Below are 19264 nucleotides of genomic sequence, written 5' to 3' on the forward strand. Positions count from 1 at the left end.
CTCACTATCGCACACAGCTGGGCAACACGGGCCTCCTCCACAACCACCCCGCACTACTACACACATGACCAGGCCGTGAGAGAGTCACCCCCCACACTACTACACATAGTTCAGCTCTGGGTTCATTTTCAATATAAATGCTGATGACTTTCAATTTATGGCTCATAGTCAATCTCTTTTCCTGTTCTGTCTCTGTGTGTGTCTATGTGTGTCTGTGTGTGTGTGTGTCTGTGTTTGTGTCTGTGTGTGTGTTGTGTGTCTCTTTGTGTGTGTGCGCAGCTCGTGCAGGGAGGGGGTTTGGGAGTGTGAAGGCTCTCCCTGTGTCCCGGCGCTGCTCTGCCAGGAGTTGGAGTTCCTGTGTGGCTCGGGCCGCTGCATCCCGGCCGCCTGGCTGTGCGATCACCAGGATGACTGCGGCGACGGCTCAGATGAGGCCTGCGCTTTCGACTGCGCCGTGGGGGAGTTCCGCTGCTCTGGAGGGCGCTGCCTGCCAGGAGCGCTGCACTGCGATGGCCACCCGGACTGTCCCGACCAGTCTGACGAGCAGGGCTGTCTCCCCGAACCACCCCCGCTGTGCCCCCCAGGGGAGTTTTCCTGCGCCAGCGGCCGCTGCCTGCCCATGGGCCTGGTGTGCGACGGACAGCCTGACTGTGGCTTCTCTGATGATTCTGACGAAGAGGGTCAGTGTGTCAGAGCGGTCCCCCAGCGTGTCTGTCTCCCAGCGTGTCTGTCTCCCAGCGTGTCTGTCTCCCAGTGTGTCTGTTGCCCAGTGTCTGTCCTCCAGTGTCTGTCTTCTGTTTTTGCTGCTCTGTAATTCTAATTTCTCTGGTCCCATCAGTTTTACATTCTGTATCTTCAGGTCCTGCAGTGACTCAGAGTCTCTCCCTATGTTCTCGCTCTCTATCTGTCAGTCAGAGACACCTCTCACCCCTCCCTGTCCCTGTCCTAGCGCAGGGCAGTCTGTAGCTTCTCTCTGTGTGCTCCTCTCTCAGTGTCTCTCTCTGGCGCTCCTGTAGGCTGCAGGGAGCAGTGTGGGCCGGGGCAGTTCCAGTGTGCGGAGGGCAGCTGCGTGCCGTATGCCCAGCGCTGCGACGGACGGGCCGACTGCGCAGACCACGGTGACGAGCGCGGGTGCGTGTGCGCGCCTGGGGAGCTGCAGTGTCCAGGGGGGCAGTGTATCGGCCCCCACAGGGTGTGTGACGGACACCGAGACTGTGCGTCCGGCATCGACGAGGCCCTGTGCTCCCCCACAGGTACAGCGCCCACACGGCGCCTCCTGCAGCCCGTCTCCTCTCTCATCTCAGCCTGGCGAGTGCCGTTCTGCCTTGCTCTATCCTCCCTCACCCGTGTTTGTCTCCTGCAGTGACCTGTGGCCCCGGGCAGCTGGCCTGTGCGGAGGGCACCTGTGTGGCAGCAGCGCGGCTGTGCGACGGAGTGCCAGAATGCCGGGGGGGGGAGGACGAGAGCGAGGTACACTGCCAGGCCCTTCCTACAGAGACTGTCCTCACAACAATGCTGACCCTTCCGGGTCCGGTGTCCAGCCCAGGTCAGAACGGCAACACACACAAAACACGCACACACACACACACACACACACAGACACACACATGCGCACACACACACACACACACACACATAGAACAAGCTCAGACACACAAAACACACGCACACACGCAAAACACACAAAACACGCACACAGACACACTGACACAGCACACACACAAAACACATACACACACACACAAAACACACGCACATTCACGCACACACACGCAAAACACACACACAAAACACACGCACACACACACATAGAACAAGCTTACAGACACTCACACCCACACACACTGACACACACCGCACTGTACCCGCACATACTGGCCATTAATTATAATGAATTAATTATTATCAGTTACCTGACTTTCCTCTCTCCTCTCTCCTCTCTCCTCTCCCCTCTCTGCCTCTCTCTCTTCTCTCCCTCTCTCTCCCTCCCTCCTCTCTCCTTAGGGGGCTGCGGGCATTATGAGTTCCCCTGCGCGGGGGGCGGCTGCACTCCTCTGGGCTGGCGCTGTGACGGACAGGCGGACTGCGAGGACGGCAGCGACGAGCGCATGTGCGAGGGCGCCTGTGGGCCAGGTCAACACGCCTGCCTCAGCGGGGAGTGTGTGACGCACCAGCAGCTGTGCGATGGCACCCCCCACTGCAGAGACGCCTCAGATGAGAGCCCCGACACCTGCGGTGAGTTGAGAGGACTAAGAGAGAGAGAGAGCGGTGGGGTGACAGGTGCAATGAGGGCAGCGCAGAGTGGAGGGGCAGAGTGCGGTGAGGGTGCGAATGCATTTAAATCCCAGTCTCCTCTGCACTGCCCGGTGCCGTGACTGACGCTGTCCCCTGTCCCCTGTCCCCCGTCCCCAGGTTCCACGCAGATCCCTCCGTGTCCCGGCAGCTTCCTTTGTGACATCCATGTGTGTGTGAACTCATCACGCGTGTGCAATGGCATTGCAGACTGCCCACAGGGCGAGGACGAGCTGGCCTGTGGTGAGAGCTGTCTGTCTGTCTGTCTGACTGTCTGACTCATCTCTCTGTCTCTCCATCTCAGTTGCTTTCTGTCACTCAGTCTCTCTTTGTCTCTGTGTTTCTCTCTCGCTGTCTCTCTGAATCCTCACACTGTTCCTTCGCCCTCCAGACAGCGGCGCTGTGACACTGGTCCCCAGGAACACCTCCACCAGCCGGTGTACAGAGTACAGCTGCCTGGATGGCTCTTGCCTACCCTTCAGAAAGGTGAGGCTGCAGCTCGGCTCCCGGCACCCTGTCTGCACTCTCTGACCCCCCTGGGCAGCTGCTGCACCTGGACACGAGGGCCTGGAGGCCAGAGTGTGTTTGTTTTATCAAGGAAATCCGTAGTCCAACAGTCCGTTACCGTTGTCCACTCCTCTCCTTCATGTTCCCTGAAGACACTCCTCCTGCCTCTCCACACCCCCCAGATTCTCTCCTGATCAAGGCCAGTCACAGAGGGAACAGCGGGTCATATGTCCCCCACCTTCATTTTGGGTGCAGGGCAGTTCAGGGAGGTCTGTATCTGTGGCATTGTGATCGTAAGGAAGGGGATGAGACCCTGAATGACACAGTCCTGTGATCACAGCTCTCTGTCTGGTCACAGGCTCGACTGAATCGCCCCCAACGGCTCTGTTCTCTGTGACAGATCGCTGTGCAGGGCGCTATAGCACATCAATATCGATGATTTATTGACACTGTCACCTGCAGGTGTGTGACGGTGTTGCGGACTGTCCTGACGGCAGGCTGGGGCCGGGTGGGGTCCCCTCTGACGAGCAGGGCTGTGGCATCTGGGGCCCCTGGGGGCTGTGGAGTGAGTGCAGTCAAACCTGTGGCCCCGGGAACCAGAGCCGGCACAGACACTGCCCCCTGATGGAGCCACTCAGACACTGCCGTGGGGAGGACACCCAGAGACAGCAGTGCTTCCATACTGCCTGCCCAGGTGTGGCAGAGCGAGAGAGAGTGTGTGTGTGTGTGAGTGTGTGTGTCTGTGTGTCTGTGTGTGTGTCTGCGTGAGCGTGCGTGTGTCTGTGAGCATGCTTGTGCATGTTGTGTTATACTGGACTGTTGTCTCGTGTTGTGCTCTACTGTCCTGTCCTGTATTGTCCTGTGTCCATGCCTGTCCACTCCTCAGGAGGTCGAGTCTGGACAGGAGCACAGATCTCCTCTGCTATTCCTGTCCACAGTGATCAGTCTGTCTGAGAAATAGCTGTAATGCTGTCTGTGTGTCTGTGTGTCTGTGTCTGTGTCTGTCCGTGTCTATGTGTGTGCGTCTGCGTTCGTCTGGGCCAGTGGACGGGCAGTGGTTGCCCTGGGTGGCGTGGTCGAACTGCTCGGGGGGGTGTGGGGGCGTGGTGCTGCGGCAGAGGGGCTGTGTCCCTCCACAGAACGGTGGCCGACCCTGCGCTGAGCTCCCTGGACCCGTGCCCGTCGCAACAGAGATCAGTACGTCATGCGCTCCACCTGTCTCTCCCTCTCTTCTGCCTCTCAGCCTGTACTTCCCTCTTTCTTTCTCTTTCTTCCTCTCTGTCTGTCTCTCCCTCTCTTCTGTCTCTCAGCCTGTACTTTCCTCTCTCTCTTTCTTTCTTCCTCTCTGTCTGTCTCTCCCTCTCTTCTGTCTCAGCCTGTACTTTCCTTTCTCTTTCTCTTGCTTCCTCTGTCTCTGTCTGTTGCTCTGTTGCTCATTTTTCTGTTTTTCATCCTCCCCTTTTCCATCAGTTCAATTCAATTCAAAGGAGCTTTATTGGCATGACTTTACCCCCTTCCTCTCTCTCACTTCACATCGTTGCCGATCATGTGTCCAGTCCAGTATCTACACACTGCCCCCCACCTCCTCTCCTTTCCTTTTAACACATTCACTCTTTCAATGATGTCACATATTTGAGTTTGTTATATTTGTATAAGATAGAGAGAGAGACAGCTACATGATATAATGCGTGGTATGAATCTGTTCAGAAGGAAGCAGCCCCTCGTGTCCTCAGCTGGTGGTCAGAGGCAGTGTGTGATGGCTGCCCTCTGCTGGCAGGAACAGCTCAGTGCAGGTGTTTGTGAGCAGCAGTAAGTTGTGTGTCACTGTGACTGGATCTGACCTGTCTGTGTCCGTCTGTCTGTCTGTCTGTCTGTCTCCGTGTCCATCTTTTTGTCTGTGTCTATCTTGTCTGAGTGTGTCTTTCCCTCTCTCTGTCTGTATCTCTGTCTCTTTGTCTTTGTCCCTGTGTGTGTGTTGTGTGTGTGTTTCAGGGCCCTGTCCCCAAGATGGCTGTGCCAACGCCTCCTCCTGCCCCAGTCAGCTGACACTGAGGTCCTGTGCCCCCTGCCCTCTGACCTGCGCCGACCTGGCCAATGAGGCGACCTGCGACCCCCAGGCCAGCTGCTTCTCTGGTGAGGGCCGGGTCGATGGGGCGATGGGGCGATGGGGGTGACAGTAGGGTTCACACCTCAGACGTGATGACCTCACAAGATCTGAGTGCTTTCACACTGGTGCCGTGGCTGGGGCTCAGTGCTTTATAATTAAATGACTGATTTTCAATATATCTGCCATGTGTGCCCTTATCAATACAGTACAGTGTTAAGTGTTGTGTCTCTTAACAATACAATACAGTGTTAAGTGTTGTGTTCCCTTATCAATACAATACAGTGTTAAGTGTTTTGTTCCCTTATCAATATGCAAAACAGTGCAGTACTATAATATTCAGTCCAATACAATAATAATTGTACAAAACACAGACTAAGTACAGAACAACACAGTGCCACACAACTCAACACTACACGACAGAGTGCCACACAACACAACACCACAGTGCTACACAACTCAACACAACACAACACAAGACAGTGCCACACAACACAACACAACACGACACGACATAACACAACACCACACTGCAGCGCCTGTCAGTGACGCCTCCTCTTGCAGGGTGCTGGTGTCCCGAGGGCCAGGTGATGGATGCGGCCCAGCGCTGCGTGCGGCCGGAGGAGTGTCCCTGTGAGGTTGGGGGGGTGCGGTACTGGCCCGGCCAGCCGGTGAAGACAGGCTGCCAGATCTGCACCTGCATGGGGGGGCGGCCCCAGCACTGCCGCAGCAACCCGGAGTGCTCAGGTGAGGCTGGGGTCATTGTTGGGTAAGTCTGGGGTCAGGGGTCATTGTGGGTCAGACTGGGGTCAGGGGTCATGGTGGGGGTCAGACGTGTCAGGGGTCATTGTTGGGTCAGACTGGGATCAGAGGTCATGGTGGGGGTTGTCAGACTGGGGTCAGGGGTCATGGCGGGGGTCAGACTGGGGTCAGGGGTCATGGCAGGGATCAGACTGGGGTTAGGGGTCATTGTTGGGTCAGACTGTGGTCAGGGGTCACGGTGGGGGTCAGACTGGGGTTTAGGCAGTTGTTTGTGCCCCTACCCACTGCACACTGGGCCTCAGAGCCGTGGGGATGCTAATAAATGCTTCTCTGTGCCTGTCTGTCTGTGTGTGTGTGTGTGTGTCCTCAGTGCACTGCGGCTGGTCTTCCTGGTCTCCCTGGGGGGACTGTCTGGGCACCTGTGGGGTGCAGAGTGTTCAGTGGTCCTTCCGCAGTCCGAACAACCCCAGCAAGCACGGCCAAGGGCGGCACTGCCGGGGCATCTACCGCAAAGCCCGCCGGTGAGCCCCCCACCCCTAAATCACTTAGGCTGTCTCTGTCTCTCTCTCTCTCTCTCTCTCTCTCTCTCTCTCTGTCACCCTGTCTCTGTGTCTCTCTCTCTTCATCTGCTGTCCTTGTTCAAAGGGACAGTGTGTCAGTGAATATTGATGTCCTTATTGGGCTCATATTTGGATCTTAAAAGGGCTTATGGAGTAAATACAGCTTAATTCTCTTAGGGGGTATTTCACTGTATAATAAAAATAATAACAATGGTAATAAATTCAACATAATAATAATAATAATAATAATAATAATAATAATAATAATAATACATACGTGTTCTTATACCACTTTACTTACTATCATGAACAAACAGAACCTTTTATTGAATACCGTAAATACAACAAAATACAGAATATGAAATACGCACGAGTCCTAGCAGCTAAGAACTAAAACAAATACAACATACTATCTGTCTGTGTCTGTGTGTGTGTCTGTGTATGTCTGTGTGTGTGTGTGTGTGTCCGTGTATGTCTGTCTGTGTCTGTGTGTCTCTGTGTGTCTGCACAGGTGTCAGACAGAGTTGTGTGAGGAGTGTGTGTTGCAGGGCCAGGCCCGCACCGTGGGGGAGCGCTGGAGACAGGGGCCATGCCAGCTGTGCCAGTGTCTGTCCAACCTCACTGTGCACTGCGCACCCTACTGCTCGCTCACCGCCAGCTGCCCCCAGGTGAGAGACGCCTGCACACACACACACATTAACACGCACAAACACTGACTCACACACACACACACGGTCTCACTGTCTAACCCTCTTGCTGCCTGTCTCCCTGTCTGTCCACCTGTGTGGGCCAGGGCCAGGTGCTGGTTGCGGGTGACGCTGCAGGCTGCTGTCACTGTACAGATGCAGGTCGGTGCTTTGTCTTCCTCCACACTATGACTGGGGGGTGGTGGGCAGCAACGGGGGGCTTCGCTCTGTACACCGTGTCTGCACTGCACCTTCAGCTGTGCTCTCCTGTCTCTGTCCAGGTGTCAATGGGACAGCCTCCACGACGATGACCCCAGCGTCCCTCGCACTCCGCACCGCGACCCCTGGCCCCCCAGAGAGCACAGGCCCTCCGGTCACCACCTACCCTCTCCCCCCTGGAGGTATGTACGGCAGGACGGGGGGAGCTGTCTGTGCCACTGAGCCTGCTGGGAGCGTGCATGTCTGTGTGTCATCGTTTGCTCTCTCTCCTCTCTCTGTGCCCATCCCTGTGTACTTTTTGTGTCAGTCTCGGTCTCTGTGCTGGAGTGCTGGGGTCCCCTGGGTGTGATTCCCTAAACCTCTCTCAAATTCAAATTCAACGTGCTTTATTGGCATGACCAGAAAGAAGTATTGCCAAAGCAATGGTGACATAACAAACAGTGTTGAACAGATACATGTACATAAATACACATGTATGTTAAACAATTAACTGATTCATTTAAATTAATAAAATAAAAGATAATTCAGAGAGACAAAATTAATATTGATACAGTGCATCCGGAAAGTATTCACAGCGCTTCACTTTTTCCACATTTTGTTATGTTACAGCCTTATTCCAAAATTGATTAAATTCATTATTTTCGTCAAAATTCTACAAACAATACCCCATAATGACAACATGAAAGAAGTTTGTTTGAGATCTTTGCACATTTATTAAAAATAAAATACAAAACAAAGCACATGTACATAAGTATTCACAGCCTTTGCTCAATACTTTGTTGAAGCACCTTTGGCACCAATTACAGCCTCAAGTCTTTTTGAGTATGATGCTACAAGCTTGGCACACCTATTTTTGGCAGTTTCTCCCATTCTTCTTTGCAGGACCTCTCAAGCTCCATCAGGTAGGATGGGGAGCGTCGATGCACAGCCATTTTCAGATCTCTCCAGAGATGTTCATTTGGGTTCAAATCTGGGCTCTGGCTGGGCCACTCAAGGACATTCACAGAGTTGTCCTGTAGCCACTCCTTTGTTATCTTGGCTGTGTGCTTAGGGTCGTTGTCCTGTTGGAAGATGAACCTTCGCCCCAGTCTGAGGTCCAGAGCGCTCTGGAACAGGTTTTCATCAAGGATGTCTCTGTACATTGCTGCATTCAGCTTTCCCCTCAATCCTGACTAGTCTCCCAGTTCCTGCTGCTGAAAAACATCCCCACAGCATGATGCTGCCACCACCATGCTTCACTGTAGGGATGGCATTGGCCAGGTGATGAGCGGTGCCTGGTTTCCTCCAGACATGATGTTTGCCATTCAGGCCAAAGAGTTCAATTTTTGGTTTCTCATGGTCTGAGAGTCCTTCAGGTGCCTTTTGGCAAACTCCAGGCGGGCTGTCATGTGCCTTTTACCGAGGAGTGGCTTCCATCTCTCCACTCTACCATACAGGCCTGATTGGTGGAGTGCTGCAGAGATGGTTGTTCTTTTGGAAGGTTCTCCTCTCTCCACAGAGACACGCTGGAGCTCTGTCAGAGTGACCATCAGGTTCTTGGTCACCTCCCTGACCAAGGCCCTTCTCCTCCAATCACTCAGTTTGACCGGGCAGCCAGCTCTAGGAAGAGTCCTGGTGGTTCCAAACTTCTTCCATTTTCAGATGATGGAGGCCACTGTGCTCATTGGGACCTTCAATTCTGCAGAAATGTTTCTGTACCCTTTCCCAGATCTGTGCCTCGATACAATCCTGTCTCGGCGGTCTGTCTTTCCAAATCATGTCCAATCAACTGAATTTACCACAGGTGGACTCCAATCAAGTTGTAGAAACATCTCAAGGATGATCAGTGGAAACAGGATGCACCTGAGCTCAATTCTGAGTGTCATGGCAAAGGCTGTGAATACTTATGTACACGTGCTTTTTCTTTCTTTTTTTTTTTTTTTTTTTTTTTTAATTGTAAAGATTTCAAACAAACTTCTTTCACGTTGTCATTATGGGGTATTGTTTGTAGAATTTTGAGGAAAATAATGAATTTAATCCATTTTGGAATAAGGCTGTAACATAACAAAATGTGGAAAAAGTGAAGCGCTGTGAATACTTTCCGGATGCACTATAATAATAATTCTGTATAGCATAGGTGTCATTGCCTGTGTCCAGGGGTGTCCCCTGTGTGAGTGGACTGAGTGTCCACTGTGTCCCTCAGGCTGTGGCAGGCAGCTGTATACTGGGCTGCCAGTAATATGCAGCTGGTCTCCTCACCCAGAAGGACTGGCACTTTTTCTGAGTCTGGAAATCTCTTATAGAGATCTGCTATTTTGGGGAAAAATTGTGCTCGTAAATGTTCATATTTTTCACATTATAGAATAAAGTGCAGCTCTGTCTCGACCTCTCGGTGTTAGCAGTGGGGGGAACAGCCTGTCCTCTCTGGGCAGCCAGGTCTGCCTGTGCCGGCCGGTCTCTCTGGCCAGGCTGTGTTCACTGAGCCTGTACTTCTGTCTCTCTCTCTGTGCTGTAGAGGAGTGCTGGGGTGCCCTGGGTGTCCAGACCCTCCCAGACTCCAGCTTCAGCGCGTCATCCCAGCTGCCAGGCCACCCCCCCCAGGCTGGCCGACTGCACGCCCACAACCCCCAGCGCGACCTGCAGGGCTGGAGCCCCGAGCCCGAGCACTACCACGCCCTGACCTCCTGGACCCCCGATGCCCCCGGCCCAGTCGACCCCGGTGACCCTAACAATCCCCGGGACCCTGACGCACAGCCCCCCTACCTGCAGATTGACCTGCTGCAGCAGCGCAACATTACTGGTACTCAGAGGGAGAGGGACAGAATGAGCTTGAGGGGAGAGAGAGCAAGTGAGAAAGAGAGAGAGAGAGAGAGACAGAGAGACAGATATTGAATTGGACAGGACCTGGCTCAGAGGGGGGGTATGTCCTGCTGCCTCCTCTGGACCATTAATAATGTTGTGTGTTTAGTGGGACCCTGTACTGCTTGTTTTGTGTGTGATCAGTGGCCGGGTGTCATTTACAGGAATTTGCAGTTTCACACAAAGCTTGTTGCTGTATCTCCTCTCTCTCAAAAGTAAAATTCAAATTCCAAAAAGCCTAGTTGCATCACTTAGTTGCCACAGTGTTGCCAAAGCACTGACAGACAGGTCCAGTGCTCAGGAGGAGGGACATGAGGATCACAAATGACTCTTTCCCCATCTCTCTCCCTCTCTTCCCATCTTTCCCTCTCTCTTTATTCCCCCTCACTTAGGAATAATCACCCAAGGCGGGGGGGCGTCGGACACCTTTGTGTCCAGTTTCTACCTGCAGTTCAGTAATGACGGGCAGCGCTGGGTCACCTACCAGGACCTCCAGCCCAACCAGCCTCCGCGCGCCAAGGTCAGTGCAGAGCAGCGCCCAGACTGCAGGACACAGCCTCTGTGCGACTGTGTCAGTGTGTCAATGTCTGTGTGTGTCACTGTGGATCTGTGTTACAGTGTGTCAGTGTTACAGTGTGTCAGTGTGTGTGTCAATGTGTGTGTGTCAATGTGTGTGTCAGTGTCTGTGTGTCAATGTGTGTGTCTATGTGTCAATGTCAATGTGTCAACGTGTGTGTCTGAGTCTGTGTGTCAATGTGTGTGTCTGTGTGTCAGTGTCTGTGTGTCAATGTGTGTGTCTGTGTGTCAATGTGTGTGTCTGTGTCAATGTTAATGTGTCAATGTGTGTGTCAGTATCTCTCTGTCAATGTGTGTGTCTGTGTCTGGGCTAGAACCAAGAAGCAGGGGATCCAGTATCTGGTGAAATAAAGTAAATAACACTGTCAAAGCCAGCAGTGTCTCTGGTGGGTTTAATATCTGACACCTTACTCTGTCAGGTGTTCCAGGGCAATGTGGACGACAGGGGGGCAGCGGAGAGGCGGCTGGGCAGGATGGTGTCGGCTCGGCTCGTCCGCGTCGTCCCTCACGACTTCCATCACGCGGTGCACCTGCGGCTGGAGCTGCTGGGCTGTGCGGGAGGTGCCACTGCACACGCACACACACATGCTTGCACGCGCACACATGCACACACACGCACACACACTCACATGCTTGCATACGCACGCACACACGCTCACGCACACACACACACACATTCTCTCCAAATAAACCCTTTTTAATTATAGCTTTTTAATGACTTCTTGACCCCTTATAAAAACGTGTCGCTTAGTCATGTGATCTCACAGTAATTTCTTCTCAGTTTCACCCCTGAGTGTCTGTAGGTTTGCAATCTGATAATATGTACTACACACACACTGACACTCAGACACACACTGCCTAGAGACACTTCATACAGTCACACACAGACACACACAGGCACACACAGGCACAGTCCCTCTCTTTCACAGTTTTCACAGTTGTCTTTCTGTGTTTCACTTTCTCAATGCTGATTTGTCTCTCCCCCCCTGCATCTCTCCTTCCCTCTCTCCCTCTCTCCAGGGTCTCGCTGGTTGTCCACTCCCATGCCCCCCGTGCCCTCTGTGTCTGCGGGGGGTTGTGTGGGGGGGCAGTTCCGCTGTGGGAACGGCCGGTGTGTGCAGGGGGGGCCGGGGGGGGCCGTGTGTGACGGTGTCAATGACTGTGGAGACGCCTCTGACGAGCGGAGCTGTGGTGAGTTACCGGTTGATCAACCACTTGTCACTGGTTCAGTCTGTCTGTCAGTGCATCAGTGTCTCTGTGCGTCAGTGTGTCAGTCTCTCCGTGTGTCAGTGTGTGTGCTGTGTTTCTGCAGGCTCAGTGCCCCCACACGTGTCCCGGGCCCCCCGAGGATGCCTGACTTCGCAGTTCTCCTGCCCCACCCCAGGCAGCTGCATCTCCTCCTGGCTGCGCTGCGACGGCCGGCCGGACTGTCCTGACGGCACGGACGAGAAGGGGTGCGCCCCCCCACTGGACAGGAGCACGCCAAGGGCAGGACAGCGCGGGTATGTCTCTCACACACGCAGCTCGGGGGCCGTGGGATGGCTTGTCAGCCAGGGGGTAAAACCTCTTCAATGTAGTGCCTTCACCATCTGTTGCTGCTCAGTGTATTTCATGAATGTGAACGCTGTGCCTCGGGGGGGTCTGCCTGAGTGACAGCGCACTGCGGCCAACAGGCAGCTTCATCAGACAATGTGTTCATGAGTTCCCATCTCATTAGTGATGTCCCACCGGCGGGGGCTTCGCTGTGTGACATCATTGTGTTGTGTTTTCCCTGCAGGCCAGACGGGGGCACTAGCGAGGCAACAATCACCGTGTCTCCACAGCCTCCAGGCTCAGGGACCCCTGCCATGGCTGCTGTCACCCTCCCCCAGCCAGGGGGGTCCCCAGGGATGCCCACAATGCCGGTGAGACAGGACTGTCCTGGTTGGGTGTCTCACTCTGTGTCAATCAGTGTCCCCTCTGCTGTCCCTAGAGAGACGCAGTCCTATGCAGCCCAGCGCAGCACAGTCCAGCACAGTGCAATGCAGTGTAATATAGTACAATATAGATTAGTGCAGTCCAGTATAGTACAATGCAGTGCGATAGTGTGATACAGTTTAGTGAAGTACAGTACAGTATAGATTAGTGCAGTACAATACAGTATAGATTAGTACAGTACAATACAGTGAAGTACAGTGTAGTGTGTCTGTGTGTCCTCCCCATGCTGACTGTCCTGTTGTCTCCGCTGCTGTTTCACTGACCTGTCTCTCTCCCTGTCTCTCCTCGTGTGTCCCTCTGTCTGTCCCTCCCTCTCTCTGTGCAGACGCCCCCGGGCGGAGGCTCTGAGCCCATAGGTGGGTGTCTCTCGGTGGCTCGAGCCTCTGGTCAGCAGTGACCTCAGGGTTTCACACACAGCGCGGTTCCTACAGGCTGGGACTGTTACAATGGGCAACTCTGTGCCTGGGAGGCCCAGTCCCCACTCCCCACACCTCGAAGACCTGATTCAGTTTCCAGTAAACAGTGCAATTAAGATCAGTTGTTATTTGCTACAACATTCTTGTTCAAATCAATTTGAATCTGTATAGCGCCCTTAGCAGGGCAGCCACAGAGCGCTTTACAGAGTGATAAACATACAACAACACAATGAATAAAACACACAAACAAATAAACAATGTATAAAATAAACCATTAGGCACAAAGGAGAGAAAAACTAAAACTCCTAGTTCTGTACTTTCTCCTGGCTCCGTCTATTTAGGATTGGAGTTATTGAGTTTTACTGCAGATACTTTGATTGGGTCTGAAGTTATCATACTCAATCCTGCTGTAATTTCCTAAGATACTGTGTGGAGGCCTATAGGTTATAGCAACTGTACGTCTCTGTGGAATAAATACAGTTTGCTAATAAATAAATACATTAATAACAAAATGACAGAAAATAACAACTGGTTATTCTAGAAGTTCTGTGGTAGCTGATGATGTCGTAATGATGTCATGCCCTGTCCCCCCAGCTGCGTGTGATGGCCCCCTGGGGCTGGAGGATGGTCGCATCCGGTACGGCCAGCTGAGCGCCTCCTCTGACCGCGAGAACAATCCCGCCGACGCCGGGCGCCTCAACATTGTCCCCAATGTGTGAGTGGGGGGGGGAGGGTCTGGGGTAGAAGAAGGGCAGAGTGGGGGGGCACAGGGGGCACGGACAGTAATAACAGCCTGTGATCCTTTTCTCCCTGTTCCCGTTTTCATCTTTGTGCATCTGTGTGTGTCCCTGGGTGTCCCTGTCTGTGTGTCCCTGTGTCTGTGTGTCCCTGCGTATGTCCCCGTGTCTGTGTGTCCCTGCGTGTGTCCCTTCATGTGTCCCTGTGCGTTTGCTGCAGTTTGAACATGGAGCCGGGCTGGAGTCCCCGTCAGGACGACCTGCAGCCCTTCTTCCAAGTGGACTTCCTGCGGCCCACCTTCGTGTCCGGGGTGGTGACCCAGGGCAGTGAACGCGCCCGGGGGTCCCTGTCTCGATACCAGCTGGCCTATAGCCTGCAGGGGGCGCTGTTCACCAACTACAGCGACAGCCCCGACGCCGGCGCGACGGTAACCACACTGCCACACCGAGGGCATGAGCGCAGACTGTGTGGGGTTGTGTGTACATGAATGTGCATGAGGGTGTGTGTGTGTGTATGTGTGTGAGAGCGTGTGTCTGTCATTTGTTGCTGTGTTGTTGTGCCTGAGTCCATGTTGTGTTGCTGTGCAGTGTGTCAGTGTGTTGTGTTGCTGTGCAGGAGTTCAGTGCGCGGGGGGACAGCAGTGTGCCGGAGCGACGCTCTCTGGGCCACAGGGTGTTGGCGCGGTTCCTCAGGATCCTGCCGGTGGCATTCACTCACACCTTCTATCTGCGCTCTGAGATACTGGGCTGTGTTGAGGGTGAGGGGCTGTCTGACAATATAGCTGTGTACCTGACTGACATACTAACTGTGTTCCTGACTGACACGCTAACTGTGTCCCTGACTGACTTACTGATACACTAGAAGATAAGAACATAAGAAAGTTTATAAACGAGAGGAGCCCATTTGCCCCATCATGCTCGTTTGGTGTCCATTAATAACTAAGTGATCCAAGGATCCTATCCAGTCTGTTTTTGAATGTTCCCAAATTGTCTCTTCAACCTGTTTTCTGTCTTGAATGCCTTGAAGCCCAATTTCCATTTGTGTCCCCGGGTGCGTGTGTCCCTGCTGATCTGGAAAAGCTCCTCTGGTTTGATGTGTTCGATGCCTTTCATGATTTTGAAGACTTGAATCAAGTCCCCACGTAGTCTCCTCTGTTCCAGGGTGAAAAGGTTCAGTTCCTCACTCTCTCAGTAGGACATTCCCTTCAGACCTGGAATAAGTCTGGTTGCTCTCCTCTGAACTGCCTCTAGAGCAGCGATATCTTTCTTGAAGTGTGGAGCCCAGAACTGTACACAGTATCCTATATATACACGAAGACTGACAGACACATTGACACACTCACAGTCCACCCATCTCATTCTCTGTGTGTCTCTGTTTTCTTGGTTTGTGTCTTTCTTTTCTCTGTCTTTCCTATCCCCCCCCCCCTCTCTCTCTCTCTCTCTCTCTCTCTCTCTCTCTCTCTCTCTCTCTCGCTCTTTCTTGTTGCCACAGACGAGCCCCTGGCTACGACTCCCCCCGGTGTTGCTGTTACTACGCGGTGTGTGCGGGGTCAGTTCAGGTGTGGCAGTGGGGAGTGTGTGAGCGCCTCGGTGTTGTGTAACGGCAGACAGGACTGCGCTGACCACTCCGATGAGCTGGGCTGTGGTGAGCCGGGCACACACACACAGATGCACACTCACAGACACACAATACAGACACACTCACACAGAGACACACACACACAGTACAGACACACTCACAGACACACACATATATACACACAGAGAGCCACACTCATAGAAACACACACTCACACTCATACATACTGACCCCCAGAACACAGACACATTCACACTTACAGAGACACAGACATACAGGCAAACACATGCACAACTCACACACCCATACCCCCCACCACACACACACAGTCATGTACACACCCACAGACACACACTTACAGTGTGGGAATATCAGGTGATGCAGGTCCAAGTGAGCCTCTCTCCCTCTCTCCATGTCTTTCTACTTTCTCAAATTCAAAATGAGCTGTATTGGCCTGACAGTTTGACACCAGGTTACACCAGTTTTGCCAGAGCAGAGGGAACAGAACAACTGCATTGACACAATGGACCCGTCTCTCTCCTCACAGGCACTGTGCAGCCTGTGTCTCTTACCACGGCCCCCCGGGAGAGCAACGACGCCAAGTCAGAGGGGGACGGAGTGACACTGCTGTCCCCCCCGCCCTCTCAGAGAGGTATGGGCCCTCGCTCCCTCAGCTTCTCTGCACTCTCTACACAGCGCAGACACTGCAGCCCTGACCCTGACCCTAACGTCAGTGCTGACTTTAACCGCCCCCTCTCCCTCCCTCCCTCACAGTTTCGCAGTCCTCTGCTGTGCCGGGGGTTCGAGAGCACACCGGCCCCACGGGGACCCCGGGGGTCCTAGGCTCCGTCACAGCGTCCTCTTCCAGGGGCCCCCTGCCCCTCGACCCCTCCTCGGCCTCTCACACCGGGGGGCCGGGGCTACACACTGGGGGGCCCCAAGATGGCCGCCCAGGCCTGGCCACGCCCCCACCCTCCACCACCGGGGCTCCAGGGCTGGGCCCCCAAAGGCCAGGAGCCTCAGGGGAACCGGGGATTCAGCCACTGCCGTTGGGCCCTACGCCCACCCCTACCACCACCCCCACCCCTAAACAAGACATGTACAGCGAGTCAGGCACCACCGCCACCGCCAGCCCCGGCCTGCGCCCCCTGCCCCTCCTGCACACCACCACACAGCCGGCCCCCGGTGAGTACAGTGTGTGTGTGTGTGCACGAGTGTGTGTGTGTGTGTGTGTGTGTGTATGTATGTGTGTTTGTATGTGTGTGTGTATGTATGTGTGTTTGTATGTGTGTGTGTGTTTATGTTTGTATGTGTGTGTGAGAGAGAGAGAGTGTGTGTGTGTGTGTGTGTGTGTGTGTGTGTTTGTATGTGTGTGTGTGTTTATGTTTGTATGTGTGTGTGAGAGAGAGTGTGTGTGTGTGTGTGTGTGTGTTTGTATGCGTGTATGCACGAGTGTGTGTGTTTCTCCTTCTCTTATTAAAGAAACACGACAAACGAATAACATTCTAGAGAGGTTTCCCAACAGAGGGGTGGCAGCAGCGATTAAATGATCTGTCTGACCCCTGACCCCTGACCTCTGACCCCCACAGTCTCCAGTGTGTGGACACCTACCCCTCCGGAGGGGGCCCCCGGATCACGGACACTGTGTGTGCAGTTCCAGTTTGCGTGTGTGGTATCGGGTTGCGTGGATGCCATGTTTGTGTGCGATGGACAGATGGACTGCCCCGATGGCTCCGATGAGATGCAGTGTGGTGAGCGAGGGAGGGAGGAGGAGAGGAAGGAGGGAGGTCAGAGGGATCTTATTCTATCACACTTTTACATGTACACAAGGGACCTGCTGTGTTTAACATATCAGTCACATGACATCACACCCACACAGCCTCGTACACAGACACACTCACACACACACACGCACACGCATACACACCCCTCACACACACCTGACACACACTCACACACACACACACTCACTCACTCACTCATACACGCAGTGTGACCACAGAGCGTCTCCTCCTCTTGCAGGCGGTCCATCCACGTCTCCCGCCCCCCTGGTCATGCCAACCCCCTCCCTCTGCTCCTCCAAGCAGTTCCTGTGTGACAGCGGGGAGTGTGTCCACCTGGACAGGAAGTGCGACCTGCGGCTAGACTGCCAGGATGGTTCTGACGAGAGGGACTGCGGTACGTCTGGGGAGATTGTGCAGTGCGTGCAGTGCGCATTGTGCAGCGTGTGCTGCAGTGTGCGCTGTGCTGTGTTAGGGTGCTGTTTTCGCTAACACAGGCTGTGTGTCTCTCTGCAGTGGACTGTGTCCTTTCCCCTTGGACGCAGTGGAGTCAGTGCAGCGTGTCCTGTGGCCTGGGCTCTGTGTTCCGGCAGCGGGACGTCCTAAGGGAGGCCGGGCCGGGGGGGGAGTGCGGCAGGGCTGGGTTCGACAGCCGCGCCTGCTTCATACAGGCCTGTCCCAGTCAGTGTCTCTCTACTGCTCTGTCTCTGTGTCTCTGTGTCTCTGTACTGTTCTGTCTCGCTGCCTGTTTCAAATTAATATTTTCTCTCACTGCTCATTCCCTTTCTCAGACTGAACCGTCTCATGTCTGTCTCTGTCCACTGTCAGAATGTGAACTTAATACCTTTCTCCCTTCCCCTTCCCCTTTAATCTCCTCATCTCCTTCTCTCTCTCTCTCTCTCTCCCCCCTCTCCCTCTCTCAGTGGACGGTCAGTGGTCCAAGTGGTCAGCCTGGTCTGAGTGCGACGTGCGCTGCGGCGGGGGGGAGAGACTGAGGAACAGGAGCTGCTCCAACCCCCCACCCAAGAACCGGGGCCGGGATTGCCAGGGGGGGGGGACCCAGACAGAGAGCTGCAACACCCAGCCCTGCAGCCCCGTCCCCGGCACCGGCACGGGTGAGAGAGGACAGGGAGGGCGGAGGACATTGTGAGACAGGGAAGGCACGGCAATAACGAGTTCACTTTCTGTGTGGATGCGCCGTCCACCGTCTGATTTGTTCTGTGTTGTTAGTAATATTGATAGTAAGTCACTGTTTATATCTTAGTGAGTAATAAAATATTGAAAAACATTATTGCTGCAGTGCCAGCTTTCTCCGGATCAGACCAGAAACGCTGAACAGCTGTTTCACTGGGCGCCAGGAAATGGCAACCGCTGATCTCTGTTTCCTGTCTTCTGAGTGCTGCTCTCACTCCTTCTCTCTCTCTCCCTCCTTCCCTTCCTCCCACTGTCTTCCCTCTCTCTGTTCTGCCCGGCGTGTCAGGCTGTGGCGAGGGCATGGTGCTGGTTGGGGAGTCAGAGTGCCAGGCTGGTGCGGTGGAGCCCTGCCCCCTCACCTGCTCCCACCTGAGTGGCCAGACGAACTGCAGCGTCCCCTGCCTGACTGGTACAGCACTGCGGCCACTGCCTGTCTGTGTGCGTCCACCCGTGTCACGTGACATGAGTGTGTGTGTCTGAATTGTGTAAATCCTCCTCCGCCAAATGTGTGAGGTGCAGTGTACGAGTTTCTTACATATCTCAGTGTTTCTTTGTATGTGTCTGTCTATGTTTCTGCAATAACGGTCTCTCACTCTGTGTGCATGCGTGCGCGTGTATGTGTGTTTCAGGCTGCCGTTGCCCTCCCGGCCTGTACCTACAAGGGCGCCGCTGTGTGAATTCCAGCCAGTGTTACTGCCTGTGGGATGGCCAGCTACTGCCACCAGGGCAGGAGGTCAGCACGAGGAACTGCACTCTATGGTACCTGTCAATCTCAGAACCGAATCATTCACTCTGGAGGATAATCACAGCTTTGTACACACACAGCTGCAGAGTGTTTTGACTCACTCATCCCCTGTCTCTCTCTCTCTCTCTCTCTCTCTCTCTCTCTCTCAGTACGTGTCAGGAAGGGCGGGTCTCTTGCAACGACTCACTGTGCCCAGTCAACTGTGACTGGTCAGCCTGGTCATCGTGGACCCCGTGTGACAGCAGCTGCGGGGTGGGGCTGGAGCAGCGGTACAGGTGAGTGATGTCACTG

The 19264-nt window shown here is 54.1% G+C and overlaps 1 protein-coding gene across 1 annotated transcript in view; it reads left to right on the forward strand.

The window, feature by feature from the left end:
* Positions 1-19264, forward strand: part of sspo (SCO-spondin) — a 124114-nt gene that overhangs the window by 27516 nt on the left and 77334 nt on the right. Inside the window, exons 29-62 of the mRNA XM_066688593.1 lie at positions 280-680; positions 1017-1253; positions 1364-1546; positions 2005-2235; positions 2413-2535; positions 2684-2778; positions 3262-3493; positions 3844-3996; positions 4792-4932; positions 5468-5650; positions 6036-6186; positions 6737-6893; positions 7019-7037; positions 7193-7312; positions 9625-9909; positions 10361-10488; positions 10964-11106; positions 11614-11735; positions 11857-12046; positions 12322-12448; positions 12847-12877; positions 13532-13652; positions 13895-14102; positions 14291-14432; positions 15167-15319; positions 15801-15905; positions 16028-16438; positions 16843-17001; positions 17276-17431; positions 17551-17715; positions 17958-18149; positions 18515-18637; positions 18858-18987; positions 19123-19251. Coding sequence (XP_066544690.1) covers positions 280-680; positions 1017-1253; positions 1364-1546; positions 2005-2235; positions 2413-2535; positions 2684-2778; positions 3262-3493; positions 3844-3996; positions 4792-4932; positions 5468-5650; positions 6036-6186; positions 6737-6893; positions 7019-7037; positions 7193-7312; positions 9625-9909; positions 10361-10488; positions 10964-11106; positions 11614-11735; positions 11857-12046; positions 12322-12448; positions 12847-12877; positions 13532-13652; positions 13895-14102; positions 14291-14432; positions 15167-15319; positions 15801-15905; positions 16028-16438; positions 16843-17001; positions 17276-17431; positions 17551-17715; positions 17958-18149; positions 18515-18637; positions 18858-18987; positions 19123-19251 — 5646 coding nt within the window. The remainder of the gene's footprint in view (positions 1-279; positions 681-1016; positions 1254-1363; positions 1547-2004; positions 2236-2412; positions 2536-2683; positions 2779-3261; positions 3494-3843; positions 3997-4791; positions 4933-5467; positions 5651-6035; positions 6187-6736; positions 6894-7018; positions 7038-7192; positions 7313-9624; positions 9910-10360; positions 10489-10963; positions 11107-11613; positions 11736-11856; positions 12047-12321; positions 12449-12846; positions 12878-13531; positions 13653-13894; positions 14103-14290; positions 14433-15166; positions 15320-15800; positions 15906-16027; positions 16439-16842; positions 17002-17275; positions 17432-17550; positions 17716-17957; positions 18150-18514; positions 18638-18857; positions 18988-19122; positions 19252-19264) is intronic.

This window comes from Amia ocellicauda, chromosome 2 (genome assembly GCF_036373705.1).
Source record: "Amia ocellicauda isolate fAmiCal2 chromosome 2, fAmiCal2.hap1, whole genome shotgun sequence".
NCBI lineage: Eukaryota > Metazoa > Chordata > Actinopteri > Amiiformes > Amiidae > Amia > Amia ocellicauda.